Genomic DNA, 14420 nt, shown 5'->3' with positions numbered 1-14420 from the left:
GTTACTAAATGATTTAATGTATTATTTCATAGTTTTGAAGTGTTCACTATTATTCTACAGTGTAGAAAAAAGTAAAAATAAAGAAAAACCCTGCAATGGGTAGGTGTGCCCAAAACGTTGACTGGTTCTGTACTGTATGTGTGCACGGTTTGTGTACATGTGTGTCCTTGTGCGTGTGTGTATCTGTACGCGCGTGCACGTGCGATGTCCCACTGCTCCCCTATGGCTGGGCTGGGTGCTCATTTGATCCCAGTCACACAGTGTGGGGGCTTATATCCTTGTAGCTGTTATCTGGCCAGAGCAGAGGCCGCCCTGCAGAGTGTCTGTCTGTCTGTCTGCCACAGCTAAATACTGCTCCCTCATGACTACTGTCTGTCGGTCTGTATTTGTATTTATTAGGGATCCCCATCAGCTGAGCTACTCTTACTGGGGTCCAAACACATTAAGGCACTTACGTTATATATAAAACAAATGATAAAACAGTACATCATATAATGTTATTACACAACTACATGTCTAGAATACAAATTATAAACTAGGTGTTTCGAGCCCTGAATGCTGATTGCCTGAAAGCCGTGGTATATCCGACCATATACCATGGGTATTACAAAACATTTATTTTTACTGCAATTATGTTGGTAACCAGTTTATGATAGCAAAAGGCACCTCGGGGGTTTTGTGATATATGGCCAATATACCATGACTAAGGGCTGTGTCCAGGCACTCCGCATTGCATCGTGCATAAGAACAGCCCTTAGCTGTGGTATATTGGCCATAAACCACACACCACCAGGCCTTATTGCTTAAATGTATAATGCCACCATACAACAATATTACAATGTGCATGTTTGTAGAGTGCATGTGCTAACTCTTGTGTGTGAATGCGTTTGTCTGTACCATTGTGAGTATCTGTTCACAGTTCCCGCTGTTCCATAAGGTATATTTTTACCTGTTTTTTTTTCATCTGATTCTACTGCTTGCATCAGTTACCTGATGTGCAATAGAGTTACATGTAGCCATGACTCTATGTAGTACTGGGCGCCTCCCATGGTCTGTTCTGGACTTGGGGACTGTGAATAGACCTCTGGTGTCATGTCTTGTGGGGTATGCATGGGTGTCCAAGCTGTGTGCTAGTAAGTTAAACAGACAGCTTGGTACATTCAGCTTGTCAACACTTCTTACAAAAACAAGTAGTGATGAAGTCAATCTCTCTTCCACTTTGAGCCATTAGAGATTGACATGCATATCATGGTCATCTCTGTATACCCGTCGCAAGACCCACTGGTTGATGCTTATTTATAAAACCCTCTTAGGCCTCACTCCCCCCTATCTGAGATATCTACTGCAGCCCTGATCCTCCACATACAACACCCCTTCTGCCAGTCACATTCTGTTAATGGTCCCCAAAGCACACACAACCCTGGGTCTCTTGTCTTTCCAGTTCGCTGCAGCTAGCGACTGGAACGAGCTGCAACAAACACTCAAACTGGTCAGTTATCTCAATCTCTTCATTCAAAGACTCAATCATGGACACTATTACTGACAGTTGTGGCTTCTTCGCGTGATGTATTGTTGTCTCTACCTTCTTTCCCTTTGTGCTGTTGTCTGAACCCAATAATGTTTGTACCCTGTGCTGCTGCCATGTTGTGTTGTCATGTGTTGCTCCCATGCTATGTTGTTGTCTTAGGTCTCTCTTTATGTATTGTTGTCTCTCTTGTCGTGATGTGTGTTTTGTCCAATATTTTTATTTATTTAAAATGTTTAATCCCAGCCCCCGTCCCTGCAGGAGGGCTTTTGCCTTTTGGTAGGCCGTCATTGTAAAAAAAAAAATTGTTCTTAACGGACTTGCCTAGTTAAATAAAGGTTCTATAAAAATATCATTAATGTTAGCACCCTGTATACTTTTAAGGGCCAGCCATGCTGCCATGTTCTGAGCCAATTGTAATTTTCCTAAATCCCTTTTTATGGTACATGACCACACCACTAGGGCAGAAGGGGCCGGAACCTCTGGATCCAGGGCAGCAAAGCCGTTTCTGGTCTGTGTCCTTTCCGGACTTAACATCTCCAAGGAGGCCCTCTTAGCCAGAGGACATTTTTTTCAACTTCCACGGCGAGTGACATACAGTATCTCCATGATACAGGATGAGTGACATATTTCCATGGCTGGTTGGTTGGGTCGACAACAGGAACATCCCCCATCATCCAGGAGCATCCTGCTAGCTCCATTCTTCAGGGAAGGGGGAGGCCCCTCCGGGGAGGGATCCATGCACAGTACCGACCAGTTGGCTGTAGAGAGCCGACACTGGGGCGACACTTCCACCAGACCAGAACAGCGTCCTGCTACTGGGGTAGAAGAAAAATAATAAGTAGACAGGCGTAGATTCCCAAGTAGCTTGTGTAGGTTCGCTACTTGCTTTCTAAGAGAAGCCACCTCGACCCTGTATTCCTCTGCAAGCAAACAGTTGCTGCGTTGAAAGTCAGGGCGGTCCACATTGTTCCGGAATAAAGCAAAATAAACACAGCTCCTGCAGCGTTGAAAATGTTCCATAGCAACCTCCATTTGAGACTGCCGAGCCAGTCTCTCTGACTCAGTCAGTCATATAATACTCTCACACACTTACTCAAACACACACACACATTACATATACCAGGACACGTTCACTTACAAACACACACACAATACATGTACCAGGACACGTACACTTACCGACACACACAATACATATACCAGGACACATACACTTACCAACACACAGACACACACACAATACATATACCAGGACACGTACACTTACCAACACACACAGACACACACACAGACACACACAATACATATACCAGGACACGTACACTTACCAACACACACAATACATATACCAGGACACGTACACTTACAAACACACACAATACATATACCAGGACACATACACTTACAAACACACACACAATACATATACCAGGACACATACACTTACCAACACACAGACACACAGACACACACAATACATATACCAGGACACATACACGTACAACACTTACCAACACACACACACACACACACACACACACACACACACACACACACACACACACACACACACACACACACACACACACACACACACTCTGTTATTAATGTCCCTCTTTAGTGTTTGTGTGCCTGTTTGTGAGCCTGTGTGTCAGTGTTCTTCCTCAGCTGAGCTCAGCTCCCGGAGTGTCAGGTTCAGGTTGTTGTTTTGATTGTTGTGCGGGTGGTTGTGTGGTCAGGGTGTTGGTTGTGTCTGGCCCTCCTGCTCTCTGGAACCTGAGCCTCCCTGGGAGCCTTGTTCCCTGGTCTCCTGTGGATCAGTGCATTTGTGCCAGACGAGACCCTCATTAACCCACTGAACCTGTCCTCTTCTGAGCAGGTGTAATGTTACATACTGTACACACACCAGACTGTGCCCTCCTCTTCATAGACAGTAAACATGTAGCATGCAGTACACTCTGCACTGTGCTGGTGTGTGTTGTTTATCCAGGCTATACGACACCACTGCTGCTGGAGAAGCTGCTGCCACTTAAGTGGCTTAGGAGACTATTACAGCAACACTGGATCTGACTGGCTGTGAAGTGGTCAGGTGATATACAGTACTGGATGAGCTCTTGGCTGGGTTACCCCGCTCACAAGTTTACCTGGTTGTATTTCTGGAAAAGACACTAATAGGCACACACATGCATGTACACACACACACACACACACACACACACACACACACACACACACACACACACACACACACACACACACACACACACACACACACACACACACACACACACACACACACACACACACAGGCCATTACTGAAGAATCATGGCCATTACTGAAGAATCATGACCCTCGCAGGCTGCTACTGTAATTCAGTGGTTTCGACAGATTCCATTCGGCCAGGCTATTGTGGCGGACACACAGGGAAATGAATTGCAGCTATTGTGATGTCGTAGTGAAACACTTTTATTGTGATTAGTGTCTGTGCATAGGCTAATGCCTAACCATAATACAGCATGCATCCTCGTATATGAACGATGTCACAGACACCCACAGTCAGCAGAAATTGCTTGTGTCGCAATAGCAGTATTTTCACAGCTCTGTGTGTGCGCGTGTGTGTGTGTGTGAGAGAGTGTGAGAGTGTGTGTGAGAGTGCGAGAGTGCGTGCTCACATTATTCACTCTTTATTCATGATAGATTCACAATATTTGGCATATTGCCTAGACACCTTAATACTTAAGTCTACCTTACTTAAAACTATCCATGTCTTTATTTATATTTTGTGCAGCTGGGGGCAACAACAGGATTTGAACCCATTCCCATTTCTAAATGACTAGTCTCCTCTACCGTATATCTACCTCCACTGATGCAATTGACTGGATGCATCACTAATCCAGAGTAGGTTTATTCTATTAGTGGGTCAACAGCCACTCAATGTTTATCAGTGCCAATTAGGATCAATTAAGAGCATCACATCTCGTAACGCACCGAGACACAATGATGAGAGCACGCACATAATGAGACTTAACTTTAGAAAAATAGCGTTGTCGCCTGGTCGCCAACCTCCCAATCACCCAATCACCCAATCAGACCGCTTCCCTCAGACTGAAGTAAGAATTATTTTCTCTTTCACTCTCGCTTTCTCTCGCTCATTCCTTCCCTTGTTTCAGCCCTCCAACTACCCACACAAAGCAGCCTGTCTGCAGCCATATACTCAGCATCATGCTCAATGTCCAACCCAATTGTGCAGCTAAGGGAATTATTTTGGTGCAGTGAGTGGAGCTAGCACCCAGTGAACCAGTCAAATCTGTGCCATCACCGCCCTTCCCCCTACCTATCCACTCTACACACACACACACACACACACACACACACACACAATGCCCCAGGGGCAGCGGGCTCCTGTTGGGAGTGATCTTGTCTTGTTCTCGTCTCACACCCATGGCCCAGTCATCCAACCAGGGCACCCTGTGGCCTACATTCCACAGCCAGACACTCACTCTGGTGGGGTAAACGGAGCCGGATGCCTGCGGCTATCTATTCGACCTGGAATCTACAGTCATAAGTTAATGTTACTGTTAGATGTCCATGCTGGGTAGATATGGATATGATTAAATGTACTGCATGTGGATGATGGTACAATGGTGTCATAAAAAAACTAAAAGGACGGTAGGAGACGGGAAGTTTTGTCTGTTTCAACTGACTGAATAAGATGGTGGACATGTAGGCCTACTGACAGTTGTGGCTGCTTCGCGTGATGTATTGTTGTCTCTACCTTCTTACCCTTTGTGCTATTGTCTGTGCCCAATAATGTTTGTACCATGTTTTGTTCTGCTACCATGTTGTGCTGCTACCATGTTGTTGGCATGTTGTCGCTACCGTGCTGTGTTTCCATGTGTTGCTGCCATGCTATGTTGTTGTCTTAGGTCTCTCTTTATGTAGTGTTGTGGTGTCTTACTTGTCGTGATGTGTGTTTTGTCCTATATTTGTTTTTGATTTGTAATTTTTAATGCCCAGGGTGGAAGAGTGGAGTAGGTTGGCGATGCCGGTTAGCGAACTGTTTCTGGGAGAGGGAGGCTTGATCTATGTGCCGATGTGCGGTCTCCCAAACCTGCTCACTCCGTCGAAACCACTCATCGACGGCAGGCACAGTTCCGGGCTCTGTCTCCCATGGGAACACGGGGGGTTGGTATCTGAGGACACACTGAAAAGGAGTGAGATGGAGTGAGGAATGCACCAGGGAGTTCTGTGCATATTCGGCCCAGGCTAGATAGCAACCTCACTCGTGTGGTTGGTGGGTGCAGTGTTGGCGAAGGTACTTCCATATTTCTTGATTCAGGCGTTCCGTCTGCCCGTTGGTTTGAGGATGGTATCCGGAGGATAGGCTGATGGAGACCTCCTTACTACATGATTCCATATGTGTTACAATGTCGAAAATAATAAAAAAAGAAAAACCCTTGAATGAGTAGGTTTGTCCAAACTTTTGACTGGTACTGTATATTCCTGTTTTTATTTTGGGTCTGCATTGCGACATTCTGGGCTGGGATAATGTAATCACGGTCCTGTAGAAAATCAATGGCTGCTCCATGTTCTATTCCTGGATACTATAAATGGCCTCATTTGAGGACAGGGATGGAGGGAAAGAGGGAGAGGGAGATATAGATTGTCCGATGCTAGTTGGCATGGTAACCTGGTCAGGTGAAAGGGAGCCTGGGAGGGGGAGCTGCAGCTTTTGTCTAGCGGGAGCAGAACATCCCAGAATTCCCTGCAGGCAGTTAGTGAGGCAGGCTGACATGCATCATGTTTGTTGCCCTTTGGGCTTCGGGCTTAGAAACGGGGCTCTCCTAACCTCTACTCTGTCAGCTAGAGATACACATATCAGTCAGTACTGCTAATTAAACCGTGTGCATGTGTTTTTATGTAGTGCACTGTGTGAAATAAAAAAAAATGAGTGGCTGTCCAATGTTTGAGTCTCCCAGTGGAGGAGTCACCTCGCCCCCCTGCCCCCAGAGCCATGTTCCTCTACCCATAATTCTGCCGGATATTTAAAAAATACATCAACACAGCAATTACAGGCCCATGAAACAGCCTGGCACCGTGGCATGTGCCTCGGGGCAGACAGACACAGCTGTGCTACTCTCTCACTCACACACTGATTACATTGGTCCTGTCTGTGTGATCTCCCGCTGAGTGATGGCCACCTCACCTCATGTAGTCCTTCTGTACAATAGGCGTTTCATTGACTACGCATCAACACTGTCGTGTCCCATTGGAGGGCTCTCACCTGATCTCATTATGATGTTAGTCTTAGCTAGGCTAGTTTGAGCTTACCTTTGTCATAATCATGGTAATACTACACTCTTAGAAGAACCCTTTTGGGTTCTCTACATGGAATCCAAAAGGGTTCTACCTGCAACCAAAATATGTTCTTCAAAGGGTTCTCCTATGGGGACAGCCGAAGAACACGTTAAGGTTCTAGATAGCACCTTTTTTTCTAAGAGTGTAGTGGTTGAGGTCTTAACAGTTCATTATAGTTTATGATTAACCCATTAGTGTAGAGTCAGTCTCTGTCTGGGGTAAACTTTGCACCTCGGAGCCACTTTAAATGGCACAATGAGACTACCGTTGCTCAAAACGCTAACATTTACCGAAAGGGTGAGGAGTTATTTTTTTCCCTCACTACTTCAAGTGTATCTCACTAAAAATTCATAGTTTTCATGCAAAATAAATCAACCTTATTTTTCTGCAGCGTGGCTCAAAATGGCTGGGGAATGAATAAGAGATGAAGCTTAAACATCTGCGACCCCTCGCCTGACACTTTCCATCATATCACAGGAGCCGTGTGTGTATGTGTCATTACACACTCGGTTGTGGGGGTAATGAGCTGTGTGTGTGAGTCGTTAGTGTGTGTAGTGTGCTGTCCTAGTGTGCTGTCAGGGACCAGCCAATAGGGATTTTCTCAGATCCAAGCCTTGGCTGCTTGTTGTCATAAGATGTTTGTTGTCACAGTTCAACAAGAAGCATGGCGTTCACTGTCTTTTATGTTAGAAATTGGAGCAATGTCTGCAGAATGTAAACCAAAATACTTAGCAACCACTGAAGTCAGCCATACCTCGACTCAATTAAGTGTCATTTGAACAGAGATTTGATTCGTTGCACTATTCCCGTCTTTTAACGACCCTCCATGTGACAGGTATCACTATGATGTCCAACTGGAATTGGATTATGGCTAAACTTGTTTATGTTCAGCCTGTCTTACTTCATAACTAATGTAACATGTCCCTTCTACTATTTTCTCTATCTTTCTCCCTCCCTCCTCCTCTCCTCTTTCTCTCTCTTGCTGTCGCTCTCTCTCTTTCTCTCTCTCTCTCTCTTTCTCTCTCTCGCTGTCTCTCTCTCTCTTTCTCGCTGTCGCTCTCTCTCTCTCTCTCTCTCTCGCTGTCTCTCTCTCTCGCTGTCGCTCTCTCTCTCTCTCTCTCTCTCTCTCTCTCTCGCTGTCTCTCTCTCTCTCTTTCTCTCTCTCTCTCTCTCTCGCTGTCGCTCTCTCTCTCTCTCTTTCTCTCTCTCGCTGTCGCTCTCTCTCTCTCTCTCTCTCTCTCTCTCTCTCTCTCTCTCTCTCTCTCTTTCCCTCCCCTTTTTCTCTCTCCCTTCCAGTCCCAGCCATGATCACGTCATACCCCAACACCACGCTGGCCACGCAGGGCAGTGAGAAGAGGATGAGCTGCACGGCCCACGGGGAGAAACCCATCATGGTGCGTTGGGAGAAGGAAGAGCGCATCATCAACCCGGAGAGCAGCCACCGCTACGTCGTCACCGTCAAAGAGGTGGCCGACGAGGTCATCTCCACCCTGCAGGTATACAGACACACCAGTGAAATGGTGCTGCCCTATTCCCAGTTACCTCTGCTGAGGCCAGGTGGAGAACTACTGGGTATGCAGGGCATTTGCTTGGAGCAAAGCGTTGTAGCAAAAGCCTGCACTAAGTTCGTCAGTTTGTAGACACGTTTGATGATGGCTCATCGTGAGCCCTGTCTGTGAATGATATAGCCCAGAATGTGTATTTTCCATGTATTTCCTCTTCTATGTAGCTGACTCTCTTTTTCCCCTTCCCATAGATCCGGCCTACAGTGAGGGAAGACTCTGGCTTCTTCTCCTGCCATGCCATCAACTCCTATGGTGAAGACAGAGGGATCATTCAGCTAACAGTGCAAGGTACAGCTGCCTACCACTGACAATTGTCATGAAAACATCATGAAATACAAAATATAACCCCACAATTAGGGTAATGATGCATAAACAACACCCTAGCGTTGTATAACCTTGTTTGTGACTTTGTGGTGTCCCTCAGAGCCCCCGGACCCTCCTGAGGTGGAGATCAGAGAGGTGAAGGACAGGACCATCGCCCTCCGCTGGACCATGGGCTTCGATGGAAACAGCCCAATCACAGGCTTTGACATTGAGTGCAAGAACAAATCAGGTACAAGACAAACAATAGTTATCTTTTCTGTATGGCACAGAATACAAATATTTTCACTTCTTGTGTATTTTTAAGGTCTCTCCTGATTAAATTCTTCTCTGTATCCTCATGTTAAGCTGAATGTGCTCCTCTTGTCTTCCAGATAAAGATTTTTAATGATATTTTATATTTTTCTCAGTATAATTCAATACGGCAGACTAATGCACTTAGCAGGCTTTGACCTACAGCCCCACTTAGTGGTCCTCATTAACCCCTATAAACCTTGACCCCGGCCCCACAGGCTCCTGGGAAATGGCCCAAAGGACCAAAGACGTGTCTCCCCAGCTCAACCAGGCCACCATCATAGACCTGCACCCCTCCTCCACATATAGCATCCGCATGTTCGCCAAGAACCACATCGGCAAGAGTGAGGCCAGCAACGAACTCACGATCACCACAGACGAAGCAGGTATTAGACCAGCACTGGTCATATGTATACACACACAGCATACAGACATACAACAACAACAAGGCAAGCACACACAGACATGCGTAGCTATACTGTACATACACATTTAGACTGCTGCACTACATAAATACATAAGGCAAAGCAGGCAAACAGGCAGGATGATCAACTGCAAAAGGAAAGACCTACATAAGTGACTAGGATGAAAGAGGTAGAAAAGAGGGTAATGGGGATGAGGAAGTCAATTCATTAACAGCAGAGTGACATCAGCTCCATTGGCTCCGTTGCATTATTGAACACACGCTGATCCTGCACTAAAAGCGGGACTTTTCAATTAGCAGACCATGTTGTAAATGTCACACTGCGGTCAATAGATCACTGGCCAGCCCCTCTGTAAATTGCTCCCATTCCCTTTGGTGGTTCCTCCCAATCCCCATACAGCACTTCTCTCTCTCACTTCTCTTCTGACTCTGTCCCCCATGACCTCTCATAAACATGACCTCCATCTTTATTACTGTTCAAGTGGGCTGGGCCATCTGAGACCAAATACTCTGGTCTACCCAAAGATACTGTAGAACCTTAGCCTTCCATGTCTCAGGATATTTGCCTTTAAGCCTGGAATAATCTTCAGAATACACTCAGACTGGATAGTTTAATTCCTTTGCTGACTAATTTCTGCCTTCCTGCACTTCCTCTACTCAACTGACAGTAGCTCACATCTGAATGACCTTGATGTATGTTCTTCCTTCTAGCTCCTGATGGTCCCCCACAAGATGTGCAGCTTGAAGCCTTCTCCTCTCAGAGCATCAGAGTCTCCTGGAGGGTAAAATATGTTCAATCAATTCCATCAGGACTGAGAAGAACTTACTGTAGCTCAGTGGTCTACTAGCTACATGGTCTGTTACATATCAGGTCATCGAGGGCCGCAACCATTATTCTGTCCTCAAGAAGATGTCCAACCAATATCTAAATGTACTTTCCCCTCTCTTCCCTCCCTCTCTCTGTCCTTCACCAGGCCCCTAAGAAGCACCTCCAGAACGGGGCGATCCGTGGCTACCAGGTGGGCTACAGGGAGTTCAGCACCGGGGGGAACTACCAGTTCAACGTCATCAGCATGGAGACGACGGGGGACAACGACCACAGTGAGAGCGTCACCCTGGACAACCTGAAGAAGTTCACCCAGTATGGGGTGGTGGTGCAGGCCAGCAACAGCGCTGGGACAGGACCCTCCTCCCAGGAGGTCATCTCTACCACGTTGGAGGACGGTGAGGAGGACAAACACACAGTCTGCCTTTAGCTATCAGTAATAATATCGTGGACAGTGAACATCTTACTGATTTCAAACATTAGGGTATTCTACAGTATTGTGGTGCATCAAGTGTCAAACAGCTGATGTTTTGTCTCTGAAGGAAGTGAACTCCCAGGATGGAATTTTATCGACATCTTGTGGATGATGTTGGTACTGCTGGTGTAGTGAGACTGTGTCTATCACATGTTCAGTATTGTCATGCATGGCTGGTCATTTTTGTCATGGCTAAAAACATACCCGATGAAGGCTTGGTCCCAAAACACTAGTTGTATGAAGTTCACTTCCAAGAGTATCTCAATATTCTCATCTCTTCAGTAAACTCTTCTGTTCATTCTACTGGTTTGGAGACTGAGGTAACAATGTTGTTTTTTCTCCTCCCTGTTTGTGACAGTTCCCAGCCGGCCTCCAGAGAACGTCCAGGCAACAGCAGCGTCTCCAGAGATTATCTCTCTATCCTGGCTGACCCCTCCTAAAGACGCTCTCAATGGCATCCTGCTCGGCTTCAGAGTCATCTACTGGGCTAACCTGCCCGACGGAGGTACAGTAAACACACACACACACACACACACACACACACACACACACACACACACACACACACACACACACACACACACACACACACACACACACACACACACACACACACACACACACACACACACACACACACACACACACACACACACACACACACACACACACACACACACACACACACAGAGATGCATGTGTAACAGTATAACTTTAAACCATCCCCTCGCCCGGGCGCGAACCAGGGACCTTCTGCACACATCAACAACAGGCACCCACGAAGCATCGTTACCCATCGCTCCACAAAAGCTGCGGCCCTTGCTGAGCAAGGGGAACCACTACTTCAAGGTCTCAGAGCAAGTGACGTCACCAATTGAAACGCTATTTAGCGTGCACCGCTAACTAGCTAGCCATTTCACATCCGTTACACTCACCCCCCTTTTGACCTCCTCCTTTTCCGCAGCATCCAGTGATCCGGGTCAACAGCATTTTATTTTATTTTATTTCACCTTTATTTAACCAGGTAGGCTAGTTGAGAACAAGTTCTCATTTACAACTGCGACCTGGCCAAGATAAAGCATAGCAGTGTGAACAGACAGCAACACAGAGTTACACATGGAGTAAACAATAAACAAGTCAATAACACAGTATAATAAAAAATAATTTAAAAAAATAGTCAATATACATTGTGTGCAAAAGGCATTAGGAGGTAGGCAAATAATTACCATTTAGCAGATTAACACTGGAGAGATAAATGATCAGATGGTCATGTGCAGGTAGAGATACTGGTGTGCAAAAGAGCAGAAAAGTAAATAAATAGAAACAGTATGGGGATGACGTAGGTAAATTGGGTGGGCTATTTACCGATGGACTATGTACAGCTGCAGCGATCGGTTAGCTGCTCAGATAGCAGATGTTTAAAGTTGGTGAGGGAGATAAGTCTCCAACTTCAGCGATTTTTGCAATTCGTTCCAGTCACAGGCAGCAGAGAACTGGAAGAAAAGGCGGCCAAATGAGGTGTTGGCTTTAGGGATGATCAGTGAGATACACCTGCTGGAGTGCGTGCTACGGGTGGGTGTTGCCATCATGACCAGTGAACTGAGATAAGGCGGAGCTTTACCTAGCATGGACTTGTAGATGACCTGGAGCCAGTGGGTCTGGCGACGAATATGTAGCGAGGGCCAGCCGACTAGAGCATACAGGTCGCAGTGGTGGGTGGTATAAGGTACTTTAGTAACAAAGCGGATGACACTGTGATAAACTGCATCCAGTTTGCTGAGTAGAGTATTGGAAGCCATTTTGTAGATGACATCGCCGAAGTCGAGGATCGGTAGGATAGTCAGTTTTACTAGGGTAAGTTTGGCGGCGTGAGTGAAGGAGGCTTTGTTGCGAAATAGAAAGCCCATTCTAGATTTGATTTACAGTCTAGCCAGACACCTAGGTACTTATAGATGTCCACATATTCTAGGTCGGAACCATCCAGGGTGGTGATGCTAGTCGGGCGTGCGGGTGCAGGCAGCGAACGGTTGAAAAGCATGTATTTGGTTTTACTAGCGTTTAAGAGCAGTTGGAGGCCACGGAAGGTGTGTTATATGGCATTAAAGCTCGTTTGGAGGTTAGATAGCACAGTGTCCAAGGAAGGGCCAGAAGTATACAGAATGGTGTCGTCTACGTAGAGGTGGATCATGGAATCGCCCGCATCAAGAGCAACATCATTGATATACAGTGTTACAAAAAAGTATTTAGTCAGCCACGAATTGTGCAAGTTCTCCCACTTAAAAAGATGAGAGGCCTGTAATTTTCATCGTAGGTACACTTCATCTATGACGGACAAAATCAGGAAAAAAAATCCAGAAAATCACATTGTAGGAATTTTAATGAATTCATTTGCAAATTATGGTGGAAAATAAGTATTTGGTCACCTATAAACAAGCAAGATTTCTGGCTCTCACAGACCTGTAACTTCTTCTTTAAGAGGCTCCTCTGTCATTCGTTACCTGTATTAATGGCACCTGTTTGAACTTGTTATCAGTATAAAAGACACCTGACCACAACCTCAAACAGTCACACTCCAAACTCCACTATGGCCAAGACCAAAGAGCTGTCAAAGGACACCAGAAACAAAATTATAGACCTGCACCAGGCTGGGAAGAATGAATCTGCAATAGGTAAGCAGCTTGGTTTGAAGAAATCAACTGTGGGAGCAATCATTAGGAAATGGAAGACATACAAGACCACTGATAATCTCCCTCGATCTGGGGCTCCACGCAAGATCTCACCCCGTGGGGTCAAAATGATCACAAGAACGGTGAGAAAAAAATCCCAGAACCACACGGGGGGACCTAGTGAATGACCTGCAGAGTGCTGGGACCAAAGTAACAAAGCCTACCATCAGTAACACACTACGCCGCCAGGGACTCAAATCCTGCAGTGCCAGACGTGTCCCCTGCTTAAGCCAGTACATGCCCAGGCCAGTCTGAAGTTTGCTAGAGAGCATTTGGATGATCCAGAAGAAGATTGAGAGAATGTCATATGGTCAGATGAAACCAAAATATAACTTTTTGATAAAAACTCAACTCGTCGTGTTTGTAGGACAAAGAATGCTGAGTTCCATCCAAAGAACACCATACCTACTGTGAAGCATGCTTTGGGGCTGTTTTTCTGTAAAGGGACCAGGACGGCTGATCCGTGTAAAGGAAAGAACGAATGGGGCCATGTATCGTGCGATTTTGAGTGAAAACCTCCTTCCATCAGCAAGGGCATTGAAGATGAAACGTGGCTGGGTCTTTCAGCATGACAATGATCCCAAACACACCGCCCGGGCAACGGAGGAGTGGCTTCGTAAGAAGCATTTCAAGGTCCTGGAGTGGCCTAGCCAGTCTCCAGATCTCAACCCCATAGGAAATCTTTGGAGGGAGTTGAAAGTCTGTGTTGCCCAGCAACAGCCCCAAAACACCACTGCTCTAGAGGAGATCTGCATGGAGGAATGGGCCAAAATACCAGCAACAGTGTGTGAAAACCTTGTGAAAACGTTTGACCTCTGTCATTGCCAACAAAGGGTATATAACAAAGTATTGAGATAAACTTTTGTTATTGACCAAATACTTATTTTCCACCATAATTTGCA

At 46.0% G+C, this 14420-nt stretch overlaps 1 protein-coding gene across 3 annotated transcripts in view; it reads left to right on the top strand.

Moving 5' to 3' along the window:
• dscama (Down syndrome cell adhesion molecule a) overlaps nucleotides 1-14420 on the top strand; it is a 187383-nt gene that overhangs the window by 153878 nt on the left and 19085 nt on the right. For all 3 annotated transcript variants that reach the window (XM_042309471.1, XM_042309469.1, XM_042309470.1), the window contains exons 12-18: nucleotides 8184-8383; nucleotides 8644-8740; nucleotides 8877-9005; nucleotides 9286-9453; nucleotides 10203-10273; nucleotides 10466-10715; nucleotides 11151-11297. In XM_042309471.1, the coding sequence (XP_042165405.1) occupies nucleotides 8184-8383; nucleotides 8644-8740; nucleotides 8877-9005; nucleotides 9286-9453; nucleotides 10203-10273; nucleotides 10466-10715; nucleotides 11151-11297 (1062 nt within the window). The remainder of the gene's footprint in view (nucleotides 1-8183; nucleotides 8384-8643; nucleotides 8741-8876; nucleotides 9006-9285; nucleotides 9454-10202; nucleotides 10274-10465; nucleotides 10716-11150; nucleotides 11298-14420) is intronic.

The sequence above is a fragment of the Oncorhynchus tshawytscha genome, linkage group LG30 (genome assembly GCF_018296145.1).
Source record: "Oncorhynchus tshawytscha isolate Ot180627B linkage group LG30, Otsh_v2.0, whole genome shotgun sequence".
Classification (NCBI taxonomy): domain Eukaryota; kingdom Metazoa; phylum Chordata; class Actinopteri; order Salmoniformes; family Salmonidae; genus Oncorhynchus; species Oncorhynchus tshawytscha.
The sequence above is the reverse complement of the archived record's forward strand: the minus strand, read 5'-3'. Positions and strand labels throughout refer to the sequence as shown.